Raw genomic sequence first — 25776 nt, forward strand, 5'->3', positions numbered from 1 at the left:
TGGTTATGGTCCAGAGGAGCGTTCCTGGGTTCCCTCCGCAGATGTCCATGCTCCTGCCTTGCTCCGAGCCTTCCACGCACGCTTCCCTCAGAAACCGTTCTTTACTCCGCGGAGGAGGGGCCCTTGAGGGGGAGGTACTGTCATGGTCTTACCTTCTTGCTGTTCTCCTTCGTTTGACATGTGCTGGCGGCCATCTTGGTTTCTGGGTTTCTTGTAGCCTCCCACCCTCCGGCTCCTCCTTCCCACTGGGAGGAGCTGGATGCCTAGCTCATATATATAGGAGGTCTGTGGCTTCAGTTCCTTGCTTGGTCCTCCTGTGTTCACATGCTTCTAAGACTGCTGCTGCTTCTGGTGCCTGATCCTGGCTTCGTCTGACTACCCTGCTGGTTCCTGATCCTGGCTTCGTCTGACTACCCTGCTGGTTCCTGATCCTGGCTTCGTCTGACTACCCTGCTGGTTCCTGATCCCGGCTTCGTCTGACTACCCTCCTGGTTCCTGACCTCTGGCTTCGCAAGGACTCTGCCTCGGTTTCGCCATCCGTTTGGACTTCTGCTTTACAGCTTGATTTTCAATAAAGCCTTCTTATTTTCACTTATCTGTTGTTGTACGTCTGGTTCATGGTTCCGTGACAACAAGCAAAGATTACTGGATCGTCTCCTGGCTCTTTCAGCAGTTGATAAAGGTGGGCGTATGGTTCCTACCTCCATAGGAGTAGGGTCAACGGCCGAAATCCGAGAAGGACTGGACAGTGGCATTCCCATTTTTTTAGCCTCTCTTTCTCGCAGCCTCCTGTCTATGTTGATACGGAGTTGTATCAAAGCATCCAGGGTGTCCGGTAAATCCGCTCGGGCGAGCTCGTCTTTAACGGCTTCTGATAGGCCGAGTCTAAATTGAGTTCTCAGAGATGTATCATTCCACCCTGAATCAAGGGTCCATCTTTTGAACTCTGCTACAAAGTCTTCTACAGGTCTCCTATCTTGTTTCAAGGACCTCAATTGAATATCGGCAGTACTCTGCCTATTGGGGTCATCATATAGACTAGCGAGTTCCGCTAGCAATAAAGCATAGGAGTTGAGAAGCTGATCATTTTTCTCAAAAAGAGAGTCTGCCCAGGCCCTTGGATCACCCGTTAGGTATGAAATAATAGTACAGACTTTGATATGATCAGTAAGGTAGGTACGAGGTTTTAGCAAGAAAAGTAACTGACAGGCGTTTTTGAATTCACGAAATTTTTTGCGATCACCTGTAAACACTAGAGGAGGATTTATTTTGGGTTCAGGGGGCTGAGCAGCGGCAAGTTGTGATAGACGGGTTACCTGCTGCTTCAGAGCCTGATTGTCTTCTTTTAATTCAGTAAGAGCGTGTATTAACGCAGTCACTTGTTGTTTTAATTGTGTCACTTGAGTGGGTAAATCTGCTGAATCCATTTTAGGTTCGTTCAATCTGTAACGCTCCTGCGTTTTCTGAAACAAGATGGATTTGCAGCTGCAGAAAAACTCCACTCAGTAGTCATGTAGAGATACGTTGAAATACCAATTCCAACTCCCAAGACTCATCACTGTGGTCTGTCTGATTCAGCATACAAATATACACACTCAATAAGATGTTCCTGGAGTGATAGATGTATATAGCAGTATAGTGGTGATGAGTTGAAGAGACAGGTATGAACAGTGACAAATAGGTGAACAGCACTTGAGAGAAATGTTCATGAGAGTATAGATGGTAACAGGTAGGATGCAGATAGGTTAGCAATCATGTATGGTAGTAGGTGGTAGGACAGCAGATGACATACAGGAGAGACTAACCCAGTGCAAGGATAGATGTTAGTAGGCTCAAGAGCTAGCAATCTAAAACAACAGTGCAGATGATAGTTACAGTCCTTAATATGCAGAGCTAGATAGTGTAAGCTTAGTAGGAAGGTTATGGAGGATTCCCCTGCGGGGTACTTATCACTAATAGCAAGCAGTAGTAGAGAGGTTCGGTATGAGCGAGTGATCCGGTAGCGGGATACAGGGATCAGCAGCGAGGTTCCGACAGCGAGGTACGCTTGTAAGCATATGAGCTTCAAGGCAGGTTGAACGAACATGTGAGTGAGAACGCCGGCGGTTGAAATAGCCGCTCTGCTGCGCTCAGTGATGACAGCATCGGTCTTAAAGGTGTATGCGCACCTACCAGAAGAGAATGGTGGGACGCATACACTGAAGTGGAAAGTGGAATAAGGGTACCAGAGGTACCAGAACATTACAACTTGCCGCAGTATATGCATGTACTGATGGTGGTCGGCAAGTGGTTAAAAGAGGATGTAAACCCCATTCATAAAATCTGATCGAGGAACATATATATTTCTAGTGTTTACCCATCTCTCTCCAAAGCCCTAAGTCCTGGCTGTGTCTTTCTACTGCTCCGTTCCTCTGTGATCAGCATAGCTTCTGACAAGCTCTCGGACACAGGAGTTAAAATCATCTGAAAGTTTTTTGTTGGGGAAGGGACTTGGAGACAGATAAGCAGAGAGCTGGTCTATTCTGCAAGTTTCTTTATTCCTCTGCCTATGTGGAGGGGGGTGTGTGCCTTTCCTCCAATCAGCTCACACACAGTGTATGCCCAGACTCCACACTCACTGCTGAAACAGGAAGAAAAATTTGTAACAAGATCTGCACTTTCTAAAGATAGAAAGCTGAAGATAGCAGATATATATGTATATGTATGTACAGGTACCAGCAACTACTTACGCTTGGAGTGCTGCGGCGCCCCGAGTGGAAGTTCTCTCCCCCTCCATCCCTGCAATCTTCTGGGACACGTCAGAGGTCTCAGAAGATTGCCGACCAATCAAGACGTGCAGCGCCCCTCGCGCATGAGCAGTGCGCACCCGGCTGCCCACTCTAGTGATGCCAGTGCCGCCGAGACCAAGGGGACTATTATTATTAGCACATATGCTACATTTCTACTATTTTGTTATATATATACACAACAGGTCTGGAAGGATTTGATTTCTTTCTTATATACACACTTGCCTGCCATGGACCCCCCTCTCTGGTTGCTGGCATTTTGGGACCCTTCAGCTCCCGGGTTAGACACGACGCACCGCTGCCACATAGGAGTCCACTCTTGCCATTTGAGCTTCAATGATCTGTGAGTATTGAGTACTCCTTTAGCTCTTATCATTTACTGAACCTTTTTATTTCATTCATATTCCATTCCCACTGCATACTGTAATATATTGTCTTCTTATAGAGACACCCTGAATATATCGATCTCTGAAGAAGGGAGATGTTCTCCCGAAACGCGTCAGATCACAATATATATTCCAAATGCCATGTCATCTCATTATATTATTCATGTTACCTACATAAGCAAGAGGTTACACCAAGTTGTCTACTATAATGTGATATTTTTATTCATGTTACATGTCATTTGTACTCGAGCCATTGAGCTTTTATGTGCCATTGAGCATATGTTGTCATTTTTATGTATTATGCAATAAAATCAATCATTATTTTATTCATATACTATGCATGTCATTCATTTCCAGCCACTGAGCACGTACCTCATACAAAGTCCCGCGGGCCAATTTTCTTGTTCAGACCAAGGGAGAGGTTCACGGTTCCGGGTGGCCGCATCGCTGGATCATGGGACAGGTGAGTATGTGTTTACTGAAGTCAGCTGCTACACGTTTTGTAGCTGCTGACCTTTAATAAACAGAGAAGGCTGGAACACCGCTTTAAGGTGCTGACCCCCCTCTTTTTTTACATAGATTTAATTGCAAGGCTTGTGAGTGTGAACAGCTGTGTTGTCATGCAAACTGACTGAGCTGAGTGAACTGTAATTGTGAGAGCCTCCACAGTGGAATCACATGCATTATAACGAATAGGCAATTATATTGTATCTGTACTGTCTGCCCTTATCTTGTAAAGCGCTGCGAAAACTGTTGGCGCTCTATCAATCCTGTATTATATTAATAATATTAACCACTTTAGCCCCGGAATGATTTGCCCCCTGTCTGTCCAGGTTCTATTTTGCGATTTGACACTGCGATACTTCAACGGACAATTGCGCGGTCGTGCGAGACTGTACCCAAACAAAGTTTATGTCCTTTTTTTTTCCATAAATAGAGCTTTCTTTTGGTGGTATTTGATCACCTGTGCAACTTTTATTTTTTGCGCTATAAAACAAAAAATGAGCGACAATTTTGGAAAAAAAAAAAAAACAATATTTTTCACACTCTGCTATAGGACATTCCCAAAAATTTTTTTTAAAAAAATCAAAATTTTTTAATATTTTAGGCAAATTTGTTTTCTGCTACATATTTTTGGTAAAAAAAAAAAATCACAATAAGCGTATTTTTGATTGGATTGCGCAAGTTATCGCGTTTACTAACTACGGGAAAGATTTATGTCATTTTTATTGTTATTTTTTTTTTTTTTTTTACTGGTAATGGCGGCGATCTGAGATTTTTTGCCGGACATCGACATTGCGGCAGACAGATCGGACCCCTAACTGACATTTTTACAATTTTTGGGGGGACTAGTGACATTACTACAGTAATCAGTGCTAAAAATATGCACTGCTACTGTAATAATGACACTGGCAGGGAAGGGGTTAACCCTATGGGTGATCAATTAGTTAAGTGTATGCCTCATGCTTACTGACGTGTGTGGGGGGGGGGGCTGAGGGATCTGTGACAGACACAGAGATTGCAGGTTCAGCTATGCTGAATTTAGTTATCTCTTCCTGTCTGTCACTGAGAAGACCCGCCTGCTTTGTTTACATAAGCAGGCGGGTCTTCTCACAGTTTCCCCGAAAATCGGGGAAAAGAGGTAGCAAATCGCCGCCCCTCCTCCTCCAGCCCGACTCACGCTGTGTTTAGACGCGCCGCCGGAATCACTAGGAGTCCAGTGACATAGGTCTACGTCGCTGGACCCAGGGGAGCCGCGCTGCTGCAGTAATATTGGCAGTCAGCAAGTGGTAATAATATTAGGCAGAGGGCAGGTGTGGGCAAGTTATCCTGGCTAACAGTACAGTATGCTTCATTGAGCTGGGAATTTCTTTGGTTTGGTTTTGCATGCGTTGCATTTCCATGTGCTTCCTTGCTGCAAAGGCCAGTTGTAGGTTAGGGCAGTAGTCATTTTTTTGTACTACATGTTCTCCAATTTTGCCACTGTGTGGAAATGTGATTGAAATGTGATCTGACACTTTAAATTAGGTGGGGAAAAAAAAAGGTAAATAGTGTGGAGCACCGAAAAGAGTGTCACATTGCAGCCTCGCTGCCTCTGGTCTGACAGTAGCCCTTACGCTAAAATTAGCTACTTCAATAGCTTTCAGCGCTGTCACACTTTGAATGACAATTGCGCGGTCATGCAATGCTCTACCCAAATTTTTATTTTCTTAACACAAATAGAGGGTTTTTTTGGTGGTATTTAATCACCACTGGATTTGGGAAGAAAATAAAAAAAGGTTTTTTTTTTAGTTTCTTTCAAAATATTTTGTAAATAAGTAATTTTTCTCCTTCACTGATGTGCGCTGATGAGACGGCGCTGATAAAGTGGCACTGATGGGCACTGATGAGGTGGCACTAACGGACGGCACTGATGAGCAAGCACTAATGGACACTGATTGGGGTCACTGATAGGCACTGATTGGTGTCACTGATGGGCACTGCTCTGGCTTTACTGTAATCAGGGCAATGATGATCCGTAAATGTTAGGAAAGACAAGTTTAGAAAAAGGGTAAGAAAAAAGAAACAAAAACACTGTAGAAGGGATTTCTGGTTCCTTTAGCCACCTTATACCATTTGAGTCATACTTTCTAACAGAAAAAGCTAAAACCAAAGCAAAGCTAAAGGGCACACATTCACTCAATTCACCGCCTCACATGTACTGCTGGGAGGAAGTGTCACTTCCGACAAAATTATAACGTGATCTGCAACTTTCCTTTCTATCTCTGAGAAACAGCAGGGAATTTAGAGACGATAGGAATGAGATGTTGGCCTCTATAGTCACAGGATCAAGAACAGGCATTCCCAAGAGTCCTGGGAACATACTCCACGTTCCCTGTATGCATTTAGTTTTGAATGAAGTGTGCCATTAATGAAAATATTAAAGAAGAATACAATACCAGTTTTTGCACATATAACCACTTGCCAACTCGCCACGTTACATACGGTATATTGCAGCAGGCCTGCACATGCAAGTACAATCAGAATCGCAATGCCAACAAAGCTACTCGGCGCCCGGTTACATGATCACAATGCCAACAAAGCGTTTAATAATGAATTCATTTATAACAGCTATGTTTCCTATGCTGCGATTGGCCCACAGCGATTTATTTTAGGTACTTATATAGCGCCGTCAATTTACGAAGCACTTTACATATACATTGTATATTCACATCAGTCCCTTACCTTTAGGAGCTTACAACCTAAGGTCCCTAACTGACATTCATACATACACATACCAGGGCCAATTTAGCCAGGAGCCAATTAACCTACCAGCATGTCTTTGGAGTGTGAGAGGAAACCAGAATACCCAGAGGAAACCCACGCAGGCACATGCAAACTCCAGGCAGGTAGTGTCGTGGTTGGGATTTGAATCAGCGGCCCACATAGTACCTGGGCAAATCACAGCAACCTGTACCTTGTGATTAGCTGTACCCAATCACAGATCACTAGTGGTCACAGCTGTCATGAATAGTTAATGAGAGTTGAAAACTTTGCTGATACAATGATATTCATTGTAACAACAAACAAAATGTAAAAAAAAAAAAAAAAATCTCTGATCACCCATCCAGAGTAGTACACTATGGTGACACTGAATTACTGAAATAAAAAAATTATATTATATATGTATATGATTTCATTTCTTTTTAACACTTACTGGGGTCTTTTTTTTTTTTTTTTATCAGACATGTAGCCAGAGATGTATAGTAACTAAGTAGAACTACTTCACTACTGTACTTAAGTACCGAAATGCGGTATCTGTACTTTCCTAGAGTAGAATTTTTTTCTCCTACTTCCACTTTTACTTCACTACATTTTTTCAATGATTTCAATACTTCTACTCCAATATTTTTTTTGTTTTTGTGCTGCATAGTTACTAGTTACAATTATAAAAATTACCACTGCCAGAACAGTAGATGGCAGGTTTCATGAAGCTCAAAACATGTGTATTATCAGCGCATACGAAAATAAGTGCTACTGTATGTATAAATAAAAGCTGCATTTGAAATAATAAAAAACAATATGATGTTCAAACTTTTGACTTCTTTCTTGAATAACTACATAACACAGTACTTGTACTTTTACTTTCAGTACTTGAGTAGCAATTTTTTTTTCAAAACTACTGGTACTTTTACTTTCAGTACTTGAGTAGCAAAATTTTTAAAAAAACTACTTGCAATACTTAAGTACAAAAAATGTTGAATACTTTAGTACTTCTACTCAAGTCACTTTTTGATGGAGCACTTCCACTTCTACTCAAGTCACTTTTTTATAGAGCACTTGTACTTTTACTCAAGTATGGGTTTTGAGTACTTTATACAACTCTGCATGTAGCTGAATACATTTTAAATTTATGACATTTGATTTTATTGGACATTTTTATGACAAAATGGGGAAAAAAAAGTGTTTTTTTCAAACTTTTTGGTCTTTTTTTTCCGTTTATATCGCAGAAAAAAAAAAAAATCCAGCAGTGCTCAAATACCACCAAAAGAAATCTCAATTTGTGTGAAAAAAATAATAAAAATGTAATTTGGATACAGTATTGCATGATCGCCCAGTTGCCACTTAATGCGGAGTTCCACCCTAAATTTATACTTACCTCCATCTTCTCGCTCCGGGTCACCTGAAAAACAAATGGATAATCGCAGTTTTTTTTTTTTTTACTTACCTTGTATAGAAGAAAAAATATACTTACCTTATTTCCTTCTTCCTCCCCTCGGCGGCCACGGCGATTCATCACTTCCTGGCTTTGCAATGATTCCTGGGAGCTGAACGTCATCGCTCCCAGGAATCAATGCGCCTGCACCGGCCCCGACGTCAGTTCCGGTGCGCGCGTCATTCCCTTCTAAACAGCTTCTGGGCATGTCCAGAAGCTGTGGAAGGATGACGCACGTGCACCGGAAGTGACGGTGGGTCCGATGCAGTGCATCGTGGGACCGAAGAAGACGCAGAAGAGGATCGCGCTGGCTTCAAGCTGCCCACACCTGAGATGGCAGCGCTGGACAATACTTTTTCAAGGTAAGTATTTCTCCTAAAAGGTAAGTGCAACCCGGGACATTTCAGAGGCTAGCCATTGTGGAATGTACTAGCCCTGACTGTCCCGGGGGTATTTTTATTAAAAAAAGTATTCCCAGGGTGGAACTCCGCTTTAAGGTAGTGCAGTGTTGAATAGCTAAAAAAAAAAAATGCCCTGATCATGAAGGAGGTAAAACCTTCTGGAGCTCAAGTGGTTAAAGGAAAGTATGCATAAAGACGAACACTGATTTTAGTTCTGGAAAAGAGTGTGGACTCTTCCTTTTGACAACTGTCACCCAGGCAAAAAGTGAGGGGAAATCCAAAACGTTTGATCTGTCACTAGAGCAAGAGAAGAAGCTACATCATTCAGTGGGGATGCCTGTTCCAGTGACAGCGGTCTAATGGGCCATACACACTATACAATAGTCTTTAGATTTTTTCCTTTAGATTTACCAAAACCATATACTATGCCAACTCCGATTTTTCGCCGAAAAAAATCTGGTGTGCATCTGGTGGTGTAAAATTTTTGTTGGCCGTCAACACAACGGCCGATTTTCGTGCAGTCAGTACAGATTTCGACAGGGAAAAATCTGATGAGCAAGTCTGGGCATGCTCAGTGAAGAAAGAACACAAAGAAAGCAACCCAACACATGACATCACTTCTGAAGTAGAATTTTGTTGGGCGAGAAAATTTGTGTGCAGTCTAGGCACATTCCAACCAACAAAACACCACTCTGGACAAAAGACGGACGATCGGTCGGCCGATAATCGTTGCGTGTGTACGGGGCTTTACCTTCAACTATGTACTGCAAGGGCCTGCCTGATTACATACAAATTAAAAGTGTTTAGGTTTGACCTCATATTATATGGTTTTGGTAAATTGTAAGGAAAAAATTTTAAGACAATTGTATAGTGTGTATCCAGCCTAATGGGCCATACACACTATACAATTGTCTTTAGATTTTTTCCTTTAGATTTACCAAAACCATATAATATGAGGTCAAACCTAAACACTTTTAATTTGTATGCAGTCAGGCAGGCCCTTGCAGTACATAGTTGACGGTAAATCTAAAGGAAATCTAATAACAAAAGTTGTATAGTGTGTATCCAGCCTTAGATACGATTACCCATTACTTTGGGGAGATTCTTTTCTCATTTCCTATAGTGTCTTGTGGACAGGATGTGAGGATAATTTACCCAGCTGGACATAGACAGCAAAGAATTGCTGATAGAGGCTTTAACCCTTTTCTACTCTATCCATAATGAAAATGAATCGCTGTGGTTCTACGTACATTTCACCTGTCAGCATTCTGTATATGCTGTAATTGAAAAGATTATCCAATTATTTTATGCTTTCACAGGTTGTCAGTTTTCCATAAAGTTAATTAAGCATTAAACTTATGTGTCGGAATGATTATTATTATTTAAATTTTTCACTAATAGTAAAAAATGGTCTAACCACTTTGTTTTCACAACAGAAACAAGGTGTTAGATACTCTCACTGATAATTTAGAAAGATGTAAATCCTTCTGGAATAGAAAGGAGATAAAAGACAAGGAAACCGTGTGAAATAAATGTATTACGTGGAACATCTGTTCCACTATAAAAAATATAAATGCTGCAAATTAATTGGGATTTTTTTTTTTTTGGTTTATGTTTTTATTGATGCCCGATACTTTGAAATACTCATCAGCTCTAAGCAATCTCTACCTGAAAATGAAAAACAGGACGTAGTAACTCATAGAGCGCTTTAGAAAACATACTTGTAGGCTGACAATTCTCAAGAATTATGCTTTCATGTTTTAATTAATTTCTTCATTTAATTACTTTCCTGGCTGTCGCCTTAGCTCGGTGATGTAAAATGAATGTTCAATTTATTAATGGTATTAAGCGCTACTCACATCACAACTGGGAGCTGAAAAACCAGGGAATAGGCAAAACTGCTGTTTTTCATGTATCTAAAAAGCTAAAAAGCATGTTTCGGTGTACACTGGGTACATAAAGTGTGAACCAAATGAAAACTTACAGGTGTAGGTTTATTAAAAGGGGGATGTAGAGTGCCTTTTTATCACACATAAAGCTCTCAGAGGACAGCCTGCTTATTAATATTTGTACGTCTCTTCTCTGACTGAAAATAGGAGTGAATGGAATAAGTGATGAATGGCCACGATATGTAGTAGAAGTGACCTTTGTGCCCATTATCTCACAATATCCTTGCCAAAAATACTCCTTGATGAAAATGAAAGAAGAGGCAGAAAAATAAGCAATAAAAATAAAAAATAAAAAAAATAAAAATAAAAATAAAGCGTTAATCAAAGACTGACTGGAGAGGGACATTTAATAAATAAATTGTGTTTGGAATTGTATCAAGACATTTCTGTGACACTTGTACTAAAGTGTTTCCAACTGGGGAAATGGTGTTTTTCGAGGATGGCCCCATGTATGGGTATATATATATATATATATATATATATATATATATATACACACACCGTGGGTACGGAAAGTATTCAGACCCCCTTAAATTTTTCACTCTGTTATATTGCAGCCATTTGCTAAAATCATTTAAGTTCATTCTTCTTCCTCATGAATGTACACATAGCACCCCATACTGACAGAAAAACACAGAATTGTTGACATTGTTGCAGATTAAAAAAGAAAAACTGAAATATCACATGGTCCTAAGTATTCAGACCCTTTGCTGTGACACTCATATATTTAACTCAGGTGCTTTCCATTTCTTCTGATCATCCTTGAGATGGTTCTACACCTTCATTTGAGTCCAGCTGTGTTTGATTATACTGATTGGACTTGATTAGGAAAGCCACACACCTGTCTATATAAGACCTTCCAGATCACAATGCATGTCAGAGCAAATGAGAATCATGAGGTCAAAGGAACTGCCTGAAGAGCTCAGAGACAGAATTGTGGCAAGGCACAGATCTGGCCAAGGTTACAAAAAGATTTCTGCTGCACTTAAGGTTCCTAAGAGCCCAGTGGCCTCCATAATCCTCAAATGGAAGACGTTTGGGACGACCAGAACCCTTCCTAGAGCTGGCCGTCCGGCCAAACTGAGCTATCGGGGGAGAAGAGCCTTGGTTAGAGAGGTAAAGAAAAACCCAAAGATCACTGTGGCTGAGCTCCAGAGATGCAGTCAGGAGATGGGAGAAAGTTGTAGAAAGTCAACCATCACTGCAGCCCTCCACCAGTCGGGGCTTTATGGCAGAGTGGCCCGACGGAAGCCTGTTTTGGTAATACTATACCAGATATTTTTGTGACAATCAATTTTCTATAAAAAATATCGGAGCTTTGTTTCTACTTAGCCAGGATGTGCTTATATACACATAAGAGCTTTAATGACACTTAAAAGTTTTTCTTAGGATCAATGACGGTTAAGGTAGTGACCTCGGACCATGTATGCTCGTATAGTATATAGATCTACCAGTGATATATTGTCTGGCACATTCGGCTGCATGTTCCGAGGTCATCCTTATTGTCACGGATCCTTAATATTAAAATATTAAAATACAGATTAAAACAACATATTGGAGGTTCGTTTCCAAACTTTCTTTCCCCTGCTTTTGGGATTTGTGGGTTATGTCAGCATCCATAGCGGAGATATAACATTTATCTATTTTTGGCTCAGATTGAGTTAGATGAGACTAATTCCCACACTTGCCCATACACTGGCCGATTTTAACATATCGGGTTTTCTACAATAATGGTTGACTATTCCAACACAAATGGAAAACCATGTTTAGATAGATTCAGCCAATAGATATATAGTAAACTGTACCCGTTCTTGTTTTTGTTTTGTATTTCTTCTTTTTTCTTCCCAAAGAATTTTTCTTTCTTTTTTGAAAACCTTCTTTGGAGGTTTTTATACAGAGAGAGAATTTGGTTTTAAACACTATATAGGAAATTTCAGTCCATGAGAAAGCAAGTGCATACCAGGGTTTGTATTGTTCCTAATATAGCAATGTGTTGTCATGATATATTAATGTAACATTTAAATTGATACATATTGTTACTCAGAGGAACACTGGCTTTATCATTATGCACCATATATCTTTTACACATATCACATTGGATATCGTGAACTATGCGTGTCTGTTCACATACCGAGATCATTATTTTGCTTCTCAAATATGCATGGACCACATATACGAGAGATTTTTTTTCTCATGTATTTTTATCGATATTTTTATTAGTGTTTTTCACCCATATGTGCTTCATGGAAAATGTACTTTTGAGACATACACATGGCAATTTATGCAGGAACAAATTTTTCCTCTTTTTTTCATTTTCCACATCATTATATTGTTTCACATATGATTGTTGGGCAGAAAATACAGATAGGAGTTGCTTTCACGTCACTCCCTTTCTGAAATACACTTTATTCATTCATTTACATATTTTTTTAAATATCGGTCAAATTGATTTTTTAGAAATCAAGAAAATTTTTTTGTGACACTTTACATATAACAAAAAATTATTTCAACAATATACACTTTTACTTTTTATCTTTTTATGATAATAATCACTATTTTCATTTCAAAGTCACTTTCACAAAGCTTTCCACACATATTCTTTTTATCTATATTAGATATACATATATCAGACATGATATATGATAAAATGCATCACTAATATTGAATATGTTGTCCATTTTGGATTGTTTTTCATTCTTGATTGTTTTTCACTTCAACACTCTATCACTAGAATACTTATTTTACTTATATACATATGAAAATGTAAAATGTTTTTTGCACAAGTGTGTTCAAGTTTGTATTTGCTGGGGTCATTCTGCCTGTGCAATCCGGCCATGGATTCCCAACAGCTGACCGATGGGAGGAACAACTAGTTTGATGACTCTAATTGTTGCCAGCTGCATGTATGGGGAGTATATATGGCCGGTGCACATCCAGAATGAATTTGGTGATGAATAAGCGACATATCCAGTCGTGAAACGCGTCCACCGATTGTCCTGCAATCACAGTGTGTACCTGTACCTGCCATTTGATTGATGTGGAATAAAGATACTCCTTTCCTTGAAAATTCATCAGAAGTGCGGTCATTCCTTTTTGTCTGTCCACCAACGTTTACCATCCAACCTGACAGAACTGGAGAGGATCTGCAAGGAGGAATGGCAGAGGATCCCCAAATCCAGGTGTGAAAGACTTGTTGCATCTTTCCTGGCTGTATTAGATCAAAAGGGGGCTTCTACTAAATACTGAGCAAAGGGTCTGAATACTTAGGACCATGTGATATTTCAGTTTTTCTTTATTAATAAATCTGCAACAATGTCAACAATTCTGTGTTTTTCTGTCAGTATGGGGTGCTATGTGTACATTCATGAGGAAGAAGAATGAACTTAAATGATTTTAGCAAATGGCTGCAATATAACAAAGAGTGAAAAATTTAAGGGGGTCTGAATACTTTCCGTACCCACTGTATATACACATATATACATATACACACACATACATATATATATACACACACACACACACAGAGCGTATGCAAGAATACAAAAAATTAAATTGTATATATAGTTACAAAACACATAGCATAAAAAAAAAAGATATGGTTCTCTGTTACGTGGATGTATTGCTTATGACAATTACGGACTTGATTATGTGTCCTATATCACTTGTACTTTGTTATGTTTCTAAAACTCACGATAGATTATATACGATAGATAGATAGATAGATAGATAGATAGATAGATAGATAGATAGATAGATAGATAGATAGATAGATAGATAGATAGATAGATAGATAGATAGATAGATAGATAGATAGATAGATAGATAGATAGATAGAGATCAGACAAAAGTATTGGGATGCCTGCCCACATGAACTTTAATGGCATCCCAGTCTTAGTCTGTAGGGTTCAATATTGAGTTGGCCCACCCTTTGCAGCTAGAACAGTTTCAACTCTTCTGGGAAGGCTGTCCACAAGGTATAGGAGTGTGTCCATGAGAATGTTTGACCATTCTTCCAGAAGCACATTTGCGGGGTCAGGCACTGATGTTGGAGAGAAGGCCTGGCTCGCAGTCTCCGCTCTAATTAATCCCAAAGGTGTTCTACCAGGTTGATATCAGAATTCTGTTAAGGCCAGTCAAGTTCCTCCACCCCAAACTCGCTCATCAATGTCTTTATGGACCTTGCTTTGAGCACTGGTGTGCAGGTATGTTGAAACAGGAAGGGGTCATCCCCAAACTGTTCCCACAAAGTTGGGAGCATGAAATATTCCAAAATGTCTTGGTATGCTGGAACCTTAAGAGTTCCCTTCACTGGAACTAAGGGGCCAAGCCCAACCCCTGAAAAAAAAAAAAAAAAAAACCCACACCATAATCCCCCCTCCACCAAATGATTTGGGAAGGTGCACAAAGCAAAGTCCATAAAGACATGGATGAGCGAATTTGGGTTGGAGGAGCTTGACTGACCTGCACAGAATCCTGACCTCAAAAATATAGAACAACTTTGGGATGAATTAGAGCGGAGACTACGAGCCAGGCTCTCTCTCCAACATCAGTGCCTGACCTCACAAATGCGCTTCTGGAAGAATGGTCAAACATTCCCATAGACACACTCCTAAATCTTGTGGACAGCCTTCCCAGAAGAGTTGAAGGTGTTATAGCTCCAAAGGGTGGGCCAACCCAATATTGAACCCTATGGACTAACACTGGGATGCCATTAACGTTCATGTTTGTGTAAAGGCAGACACCCCAATACTTTTGGTAATATAGTGTATATACACACACACATACACAGGGCCACTTTCAGAAACCATTATGTATATATACATATATATTTTCACACAAATAAAATGTACATATATGACCAGCTCTAACTTCTTCTGGGCCTGCTGATCAGTGACAGGACATAATTCCCCTTCTTCCCAAGTACATCACACCCCTTTCCTTCTTCTCTCCCTGCCACCTCAGAGATGGAGAGGCGAGGAGAGAAATGATTTACAAAAATGGCTAGTCAGGTGCTTACTTCACACCTTTTTTTAAACCTGGTTGTTCATATAGAAATCAGTGGCTGTTTCTCGCTGTGCTGAGATGAGAAGCAGAGAACACTACCTGCACTCCCCATCGCAGTTTCATAAACTTTTGCACAGTAGAGATGAGCCGCAATAGTCACTATTGTGGATTATCTCAGTTTCATAAATGGACACCACAGTTGTTTGCTGATTATACTGTATGTGCCTCAAAACCACTGAGAAACCGGTCAACAGGAAGTTAGTGGAAATCTTCCAAAGTGTGGGGGACCTCCCGTCTTAGGACAGTTTTCACCAGAATGTGGAATTGGAAATTTTTGCTTTACTTATGGGCCATACACACTATAAGATTTTCTGAAGACTTTTTCCTTCAGACTTACCAAAACCAGATAATATGAGGCCAAACCTAAACACTTTCAATTTGTATGCAATCTGGCAGGCCCTTATACTACATAGAAAAGGTAAATCTGAAGGAAAAAGTCTTCAGAAAATCTTATAGTGTGTATGGCCCATAAGAAGCACCACAGTGACTTAGTGATTAGTACTTCTGCCATGCAGCACTTTGCCACAATCCCGGAATCATGGGCAGAATTGCATGATGCTGGCCATAATTCTGATGCACTTAGGTGTGAACAGGGACTAAGGATAGGTGCACATTAGAGATGGGCTCAGGCGAGTTCAGGATCCTAGTCCCAACCCACCTGCCCGATCCCACCAGCAAGCCATCACTGCACACCGCTAATCACAGGCAGTGAGACATTTCCCGGTCCGCAGCTGCACACCAAACTAGCCTGAGCCCATCTCTAATGCACATGGTACGGATGATTGAGCAGTTTGTTTGAAATATTCCTGGCCGAAATTTCTTGCATTTATTTTGAATGCATTTGTGTCTACACAAGTAAAATAAATGCTAGCTCCCAGAATGCACTTTTAACCTCATCAAATTAACATTTAACAGCATGCACACTCGTATTTGCGAGTAAAATGCTTACTGACAAGCGGCAACTCATCTATATGCAGGGCATGTTTAGGCACCTGTGTGTACAGGCTCATTGAAAGCAATCAATAAAGAAAAAATAAAGTCTGAATGCCTAAAAATGCAGAGTTTTTAGGCAGCACTGTGCAAAAGTGGACTGTGTAAAAAATGTGCATTATTTTTCTAAAAACAGGAGACTGCAAAGTATAGCACCAGCGATCAGCAGTAAGGGGGTGCAATGTCAGTCTCCTGCCCATACCACCTACAGCTTTGTTGCCCATAACTCCGTATGGGCTGTAATTTTCAGAGCTGTAGGCAGTGTGAATGAACTAGTCCGTCTGTCTCGGTGGAAGACGGTATGGGTAGTTTCTTCATTTACGGGAATCTGTGAATGAATGATGTGGCTGTGTGGGCGTAGCCCCGCACAGCCACATTATTTTTAAAAATTTAAAGTGGTTGCGGTGAGAAAAACACTTGCCCACTGTTACACTGAGGGTGGATCGGGGGCAGGAGCTGGAACTTACTACATGTTCTACCCTAAATACAGGTGGAACATGTAACATGTTCCAAAAGTTAACTTAAAGTGGTTGTAAAGCCACTATGATGATTTCTACCTTATTTCTGAGTGCCTCCCGCCAATCAGGTAACTGCGTGCCTCTCTTCTCTCCAAGTCTTACAGCTATAGTGGGAGGGGCTGAGAACTCCCACTGACGTCAGCTGGGAGGGGAGGGGAGGAGAGAGGCAAGCAGTCGCGTGATCGCCGGGAGGCGCTCTGAAATAAGGTGGTAATCATCATATTTTTTACAAAGTATATACAGTGAGGCACATATTATCTAGCAGAGGGTATGGTATGAACATCACATAGTTTTATAACAACGAGGCAGGGAGCAGGGGGGCACCGTTACGAGGTGACAGACAGGGAGGAGAGGGGAGAAGAGGACAGAGGAGAGATCTATCAGTTTTTTATTCATGCAGCCCACTGGGTGTAAACAGGTTAATCCTTTTAAAGTGTTACTAAACCCTCAATAGTAAAATCAGTCTGTATATGCAGTAAATGATGCTTGTTATACTCACTGTGGAACCTAAGGGGTTAACCTGCGAATTGTGTAAAAAGGTTGTTTGATTTTGTCTTCTCTGATCCTCCCCTTCTTCCACAGTCCCCTATCCATCTACTGATAACACAGACCCCTAGGAGGCACTATGAACACGCTCAGTTTGGTGTATATTGCTAGAGAGTTTTTTGTTGTTTTTTTATTTTTGGGAGGGTGCATGTGATAAGCACAGGGCCAATCAGCACTGTCCAGACAGAGGGTCATAGGACAGTCAGAGGAGAATCAAAACTCCTCCTACAAGCTTTACCAATGCTCGGCCAGACACTGATAGAAGTCACAAGACTGCTATATACTGCTGATGAGAAAGGGTATTTAGCAGTTTACATTTACTAAAATAAGTGAATTTTCATGCTCTGTGTTTTGTGTGCTGCAGATATACTGCAGCAGGCTGGCTCAGCTGCGCGAACTGCCGTACCTGTACAGCGGTTCGCAGGAGCTCTCCTGGGAGCGTGCTCGCGCCCACATTAGCCAGCGGGGAAGCTGAATCAGGGGCCAGTGGCCGCAATTGCTGCCAGGCACCTGCGATCACTCCTTATGGAGAGACAACAACGGTCTGCTGTTGTAAACACAGCACCTGTGATCCTCCTATTTAGGAACACAGGTTTCTGTTGATTCCACAAGCCCGTCCCCCTCACAGTTAGAAAACACCCCCTAGGCCTACACTTAACCCTTTGATCGCCCCTGAGTTAACCCCTTCCCTGCCAGTGTAATTATTACAGTAACAGTGCATATTTTTAGCACTGATTACTGTAGTAATGTCACTGGTACCCCAAAAGTGTCCAAATTGTCAGTTAGGGGTTCGATCTGTCCACCCCAAGGTCACAATCCACTAAAAATCCCTGATCACCGCCATTACTAGTAAAGAAAAAATAAATACTGTAAAGAAAAATGTCATAAATCTTTCCCCTAGCTTGTAGACGCGATAACTTTTGTGCAAACCAATCAAAGTACGCTTTTTGGGATTTTTTTTACCAAAAATATGTAGCAGAATAAAAACTGGTCTAAAAAAAAAAAACATTTTTTTTTAATTGGGAATGTTATATAGCAGAATGTGAAAAAAAAAAAATATATATATATATATATATATATATATATATATATATATATATATATATATATATATTTTTTTTTTTTTTTTTTTTTTTAAATTGTCGTTTTTTTTTTTTTTGTTTATAGAGCAAAAAAAAAAAAAAAAATCGCAGAGGTGATCAAATACCACCAAAAGAAAGCGCTATTTGTGGGAAAAAAAGGGCATCAATTTTATTTGCAAAAAAAAATGCCCTGGTCATTAAGGGGGTAAAACCTTCCGGGGTTGAAGTGGTTAGGCAATTTATTTACTACAGGGGGAATTAAGTCTCTTCAATATCTCAAAAACAGCTAGAATTTATTACTCTCAAGGAAAATCACTTTGAATCCTTTATTAGAGGCAGGACAGAAAACTCACTTGTAATAATAAGCTTTAAATATCGCTGTGTAAATTATTTACAATCTAGGGCAGCCTTTTTCAACCAGGGTACCAAGGCAGTGGGTACAAAGATGGCTGCCACTCCAAAAACCGGAAGCGGCGGCGTAACTTCAGCACATGGGCCCCTCCCTAGGGAGGGCAGAATGGTAGCCATCTTTGTAAATCTGGCCAGTTATATATTTATATACGCTGCAGCGTTTTAAACAACATTTGTTTATAAGATAAGTTCATAAGATTTAGCAATAAAAAACTACACTATATAGTACTTTCTGGGCTCTGTGTGGTGAGCTTTTTTTGCAGCTTTTAAAACTCTGTAAAGAAGTTTGCCCCAAAAACAAGAGGAAGCCTGGTGGATTGCTTGTAATGGGGATCTAGTAGAAGCATTTATACTACATATATCTAGTGAGTGCATAACTAGTGGATGATCGACATCACTGGAACATTCGGGGCACATGGTGGAACACATCACTTTCCGAAGGATACCATAATCTATATGCGTTTGCAAAATATATATATATATTTCTGGTGAGTGCATAGTGAGACAGGTACACGCCGTTATATCTTCACATGGTGGATCTCTTTCAACAACATTTTTTTCTACAATAACATTACTATTGGACTTTTTATTTCGTTCTCTTTTGTTGTCACATATAATTATACATTTTAATGTAAGAGCTGCACTTGCGTTTAGCCTGACAGCTGTATGTGTTCCATGCGAGCGGCTCCCTGGGTGCTGGAAAACGTTGGGGATTATACACCTCAATGCACAGGAGCTAGTAAGTGTCTGCACTTCAAACAAATCATCCTAGTATGAAAACGTATTGCCATTTTCTAAATACGTACCAAGCTGTCACTATCAGAGATGACAATGGATTGTTCTTTTCCATCTATTCTTTTTGCAGGTCCAGCCTTATTTATAGGCTCTGAAGTGGAGCCTTCATCCTCTTCTGTTCCATACTGACTGCAAGCACTATCGGTGCGACCTTTTCTTGTCCTGAGATGATGCATATTTAGGACCACCTGAAAATGAAATTAAACAGCCAAGAATAAAACAGGTGTATTCCTTTACCTTGAACGTCTGTATTTTTCAGTGCAAATCTAATACATTTGGATTACACAAAAAGACAACAGGAGCTCCATGTGACAAATTTGGGTATTTCTTATTTTTACCACTTTCACAATGTGTTACTACTACTGCAAAAAAAATAAATACTGCCAGTTTGTACATAAGGAAATATAATTAAGACAAACTCATAGGTGGTGTTCAGAAACATGCTAGAGTGCTCAGATCAAGACTATAGACTAGAGACTAGAGCTGCACAATTCTGGATAAAATGAGAATCACAATTTGTTTGCTTAACCACTTTAAGACTGGGCCTATTTTTGACACTTGGTGTTTACAAGCTAAAATATTTTTTTTTTTGCTAGAAAACTACTTAGAACCCCCAAACATATATATATATATATATATATATTTTTTAGCAGAGACCCTAAAGAATAAAATGGAGATCATTGCAATATTTTTTATCATACCGTATTTGCGCAGCGGTCTTCCAAACGTAATTTTTTTGGAAAAAATTCACTTTTTTTAATTAAAAAATAAGAAAACAGTAAAGTTAGCCCAATTTTTTTTCCATAATGTGAAAGATAATGTTACGCCAAGTAAATAGATACCCAACATGTCATGCTTCAAAATTGCACACGCTCGCGGAATGGCGACAAACTTTGGTACTTAAAAATCCCATAGGCGACATTTTAAAAATTTCTACAGGTTACCAGATTAGAGTTACAGAGGAGGTCTAGGGCTCCAATTATTGCTCTCACTCTAAAGATCGCGGCGATACCTCACATGTGTGGTTTGAACACCGTTTACATATGTGGGCGAGGCTTCCGTCTGCGTTCGCTTCTGCATGCGAGCTAATGGGGACAGGGCGCTTTAATTTTTTTTTCCTATTTATTTTATTTATCATTTTTGATTTTTACACAGTTTAAAAAAAAATATATATATATATGTGATCATATTTATTACTATTACAAGGAATGTAAACATTCCTTGCAATAGAAATAGCCATGACAGGACCTCTTTATTGTGAGATCTGGGGTCAAAAAGTCCTCAGATCTCACAAGTACACTAAAAAAAAAAAAAAATCGGCTCTTTAACCTCCTTAGCGGTATTCCCGAGTGGGGCTCGGGGTGAAATTTCAGAGCCATTAGCGGTAACCCCGAGCCACACTTGGGGTACCGCTAGGGAGATCGCTGGATCCTGTAAGAGAGGGCACTCACCTTGTCCCTGAGATCCAGCGATGTATCCCGGCAGTGTGCGGCGGCCGGATCTTCCTCCCCATGCTCTGTGCCCCAGCTTCCGTCTCCTGCGACGTGACGCTCGTAGGGGGGGTGGAACCGGGGGCAAATTCAAATAGTAAAAAACACAAACAAACTGATACATTACAAAATAAAATAAATTCACATTAGTTTGTGCCCTTTCCTGCAGTTTTACTGTAATATATATATATATATATATATATATATATATATATATATATATATATATATATACACACACACACACACAAACACGGTGTATGTATATATATATATATATATATATATATATATATATATATATACATACATACACAGTACAGACCAAAAGTTTGGACACACCTTCTCATTCAAAGAGTTTTCTTTATTTTCATGACTATGAAGATTGTAGAGGCACACTTCAAGAGGTAGTCACCTGAAATGGTTTTCACTTCACAGGTGTGCCCTGTCAGGTTTAATAAGTGTGATTTCTTGCCTTATAAATGGGGCTGGGACCATCAGTTGTGTTGTGCAGAAGTAAGGTGGATACACAGCTGATAGTCCTACTGAATAGACTGTTAGAATTTGTATTATGGCAAGAAAAAAGCAGCTAAGTACAGGAAAACGAGTGGCCATCATTACTTTAAGAAATGAAGGTCAGTCAGACCGAAAAATTGGGAAAACTTTGAAAGTGTCCCCAAGTGCAGTCACAAAAACCATCAAGCGCTACAAAGAAACTGGCTCACATGCGGACCACCCCAGGAAAGAAAGACCAAGAGTCACCTCTGCTGCAGAGGATAAGTTCATCCGAGTCACCAGCCTCAGAAATCGCAGGTTAACAGCAGCTCAGATTAGAGACCAGGTCAATGGCACACGGAGTTCTAGCAGCAGACACATCTCTAGAACAACTGTTAAGAGGAGACTGTGTGAATCAGGCCTTCATGGTAGAATATCTGCTAGGAAACCACTGCTAAAGAAAGGCAACAAGCAGAAGAGACTTGTTTGGGCTAAAGAACACAAGGAATGGACATTAGACCAGTGGAAATCTGTGCTTAGGTCTGATGAGCCCAAATTTGAGATCTTTGGTTCCAACCATCGTGTCTTTGTGTGACGCAGAAAAGGTGAACGAATGGACTCTACATGCCTGGTTCCCACCGTGAAGCATGGAGGAGGAGGTGTGATGGTGTGGGGTACATTGCTGGTGACACTGTTGGGGATTTATTCAAAATTGAAGGCATACTGAACCAGCATGGCTACCACAGCATCTTGCAGCGGCATGCTATTCCATCCGGTTTGCGTTTAGTTGGACCATCATTTATTTTCAACAGGACAATGACCCCAAACACACCTCCAGGCTGTGTAAGGGCTATTTGACCAAGAAGGAGAGTGATGGGGTGCTGCGCCAGATGACCTGGCCTCCACAGTCACTGGACCTGAACCCAATCGAGATGGTTTGGGGTGAGCTGGACTGCAGAGTGAAGGCAAAAGGGCCAACAAGTGCTAAGCATCTCTGGGAACTCCTTCAAGACTGTTGGAAGACAATTTCAGGTGACTACCTCTTGAAGCTCATCAAGAGAATGCCAAGAGTGTGCAAAGCAGTAATCAAAGCAAAAGGTGGCTACTTTGAAGAACCTAGAATATGACATATTTTCAGTTGTTTCACACTTTTTTGTTATGTATATAATTCCACATGTGTTAATTCATAGTTTTGATGCCTTGAGTGTGAATCTACAATTTCCATAGTCATGAAAATAAAGAAAACTCTTTGAATGAGAAGGTGTGTCCAAACTTTTGGTCTGTACTGTATATACACTATCTTTAGATATATGGTAATTATTTGTTAGCACTGCTCGTATTATTATCATTGTTTGCACTAGTTCAGTGTTGTGCTGGCTGCTTATGTAAGATACTGGCACGGTATTTACCCACTGAACTCCTGGGTACAATTCTGTTTTTAAAGTGTAAAGTGTAAAGCCCCATACACACGTAGCAATTGTCGGCCGTAAATATTCAGCCAACGTCCGATCGGCCGATTGTCGGCTTGTTAGTATGATGCTTCCGACAACCGACTGCGACTTTTCAGCCGAACAGAATCTGGTGTGCAGGCTTTAAAGTTTTATTGGCCAACACCAGAACGGCCAATTGTTCGCCAGTCAGTACAGAATTCGGCCGACAAACAGCAGATGAGCAAGACTGGGCATGCTCAGAGAAGAAAAAACACACGGAAAGTTAACCATCACATGACATCACTTCTGCAGTCGGCTGTTGTTGGCCAACAAAATTCGTGTGCAGTCTTTAGCACTTTTCAACCGACAGGACAGCACCGGACAAAAGACGGCCGATCGTTCGGCCGACAATCGCTACGTGTGTACGGGGCTTTAGTAAATCCTCACCTTGTAAAACAACCCATTCAGTTTAAAATAGAAATGAAAGGCAGACATTTGTGTATACACATTAAAAACATTATAAAATCTTTTTTCCCCCTTTTTTTTAAAAGTGATCACATCATCTCTGTTCTCAGCTGCATAAGGATCTCAGAGAGGTGGGGGAGGAGAAACAGCAGTACACTGGTCTTCCCAGTGAGTGGCTGTGCAGGGAGAGAGGAGAAGTGTCAGCATGAGTCTGATCATTAGAGGAAAGCAGGCTGAGTTCTCAGTAAAGCTAGCAAATTGACTGGAAGGATCACAAGGGAATTCACAGAGAATAGGAGACTTTTTCATACAAATACATGATACAGCAGGCACATAGGAATACGGATTTACATATTTTTTAAATGTTTCCAAAAACAGGTCAATTCAGGGCATTCCATGAATGATAAATCACACATTTAATTGTTCTCTAAGTCAAACTACCAAATAGCCAGGGTCATAAGTGATGCAGCACCATGGCAACCGCATATCAAACAGAGTTCCACTTTAAACCTTTGATGAGTAATTTGCATACGATTTAATCAAATTGGAATGAAGCCACTAGAGCAGATATATAGGGATGGCTGACCAAAGAAATAAGTATGAAAAGACTATCAGGAAGCTTCTGGCATTATGGCAGCAAGAAAAGTGCTGATCCCCCAGCCTACCTTCTCTATGGTGTATCCTCCATCATATCCTTAGTGGACTCAGCACTGGCACTAGCTGGGCATAGCGCTACCAGTCTCACAACTGCTGCTTCTACTCACCTGACAGGCTACTCTCATAGGCAGCTTCCTGGATGTGCTCTATAGATGGCAATCTACTGTAAATAACAGGTAAGATAAAACCCCCCCCACATCTACTGTATGTAAACAGCACTTCTGAAATCTACTTACTGCTCATTACCTACAGGAATATGTGTGAGCGGCAACACTAGCTTTGCTCTGCATGCCCTCAATAAGCTGCTTCCTGTTGCTCAGAGAAGACGGGGGTCACATGACCACTAGTGTCGTTCTATCTCCAGCACGATAGAGCAAAGCTAAACGTCATATTGAATACCGGAAGTGTCTGCAGTTGTGGATCCTGGTGGCCATTTTCTTGGAGTCTACAAGCTTAGAGTTACACTGTCAGAAAGTGTCTGAAGTTTAGGACTCCGCTACCCATTTGTTAACCACTTCAGGAGGTTTTACCCCCTTCCTGACCAGGCAATTTTTTTGCGATACAGGACTGCATTGCTTTAACCAGTTCTGGACCGGAAGGGTTTGCCCCCTTAAAGAGGTTGTAAACTCATACAATTTTTTTTTTTTCCCAACCTGAAAGAGAAACACATAATGAGCTAGTATGCATCGCATAGTAGCTCATTATGAAATACTTACCTTAGAACGAGCCCCCGCCGTGCCGCCCGCTTACCTGTATGACGGGCGACATGTTCAGTCGCCCGTCTTCCGGGATTGCGGCATCCGGCCATCTGATTGGCCGGACCCGCGATAACGTCACTCCTGCACATGCACACGGGAGCCGCCGTTCACAGCATAGGGCTCTGAAGAAACAGCACCAGTGGCCGTTCCTTCAGAGCGCATGCGCTGATGGCGTCATCAAGTATAGGAGATATTTACAGTACCTATAGGTAAGCCTTATCATAAGCTTACCTATAGGTAAAAGTGTCAGAGGAGGGTTTACTTCCTCTTTAATGACAAGGCCATTTTTTTGCGATTCGGCACTGCCTTATTTTAATGGACAATTGCGCGGTTGTGGAACGCTGTACCCAAAAAAAATTGATGCCCTTTTTTCCCAGAAATAGAGCTTTCTTTTGGTGGTATTTGATCACCTGTGCAATTTTTTTTTTTTTTTTTTGATGCTATAAACAAAAAAAGAGCGGCAATTCTGAAAAAAGAAAAAAAAAACAATATTTTTCAATTTCTGATATATAAAATTCCTAAAAAAAAAAAATGTAAAAGTCAAATTTTTTCATTCTTTTAGGCCAATTTGTATTCTGCAACATATTTATGTTAAAAAATAAAATTACAATAAGCGTATTTTGATTGATATGCGCACAATTGTTTTTTATACTAGTAATGGCGGCAATCTGCGATTTTTAGTGGGACTTCGACATTGTGGTGGAGAGATCGGACCCCTAACTGACATTTTTGACACTTTTGGGGGGACCAGTGACATTACTACAGTAATCAGTGCTAAAAATATGCACTGTTACTGTAATAATGACACTGGCAGGGAAGGGGTTAACCTAGTGGGTGATCAAAGGGTTAAATGTAAG

The 25776-nt window shown here is 40.6% G+C and overlaps 1 protein-coding gene across 1 annotated transcript in view; it reads right to left on the minus strand.

Annotated features, from left to right (window-relative positions):
* The window catches only part of UIMC1 (ubiquitin interaction motif containing 1), a 212504-nt gene extending 188012 nt beyond the window's left edge, over nt 1-24492 (minus strand). The window contains exons 1-2 of the mRNA XM_082256084.1: nt 24408-24492; nt 19636-19812 (exon numbers count right to left, since the gene is read on the minus strand). Coding sequence (XP_082112210.1) covers nt 19636-19800 — 165 coding nt within the window. The 5' untranslated portion in view covers nt 19801-19812; nt 24408-24492. The remainder of the gene's footprint in view (nt 1-19635; nt 19813-24407) is intronic.
* Nucleotides 24493-25776: the final 1284 nt, after the last annotated feature.

The sequence above is a fragment of the Pelophylax lessonae genome, assembly GCF_965119305.1.
Source record: "Pelophylax lessonae genome assembly, chromosome: 4".
Taxonomy (NCBI): Eukaryota; Metazoa; Chordata; class Amphibia; order Anura; family Ranidae; genus Pelophylax; species Pelophylax lessonae.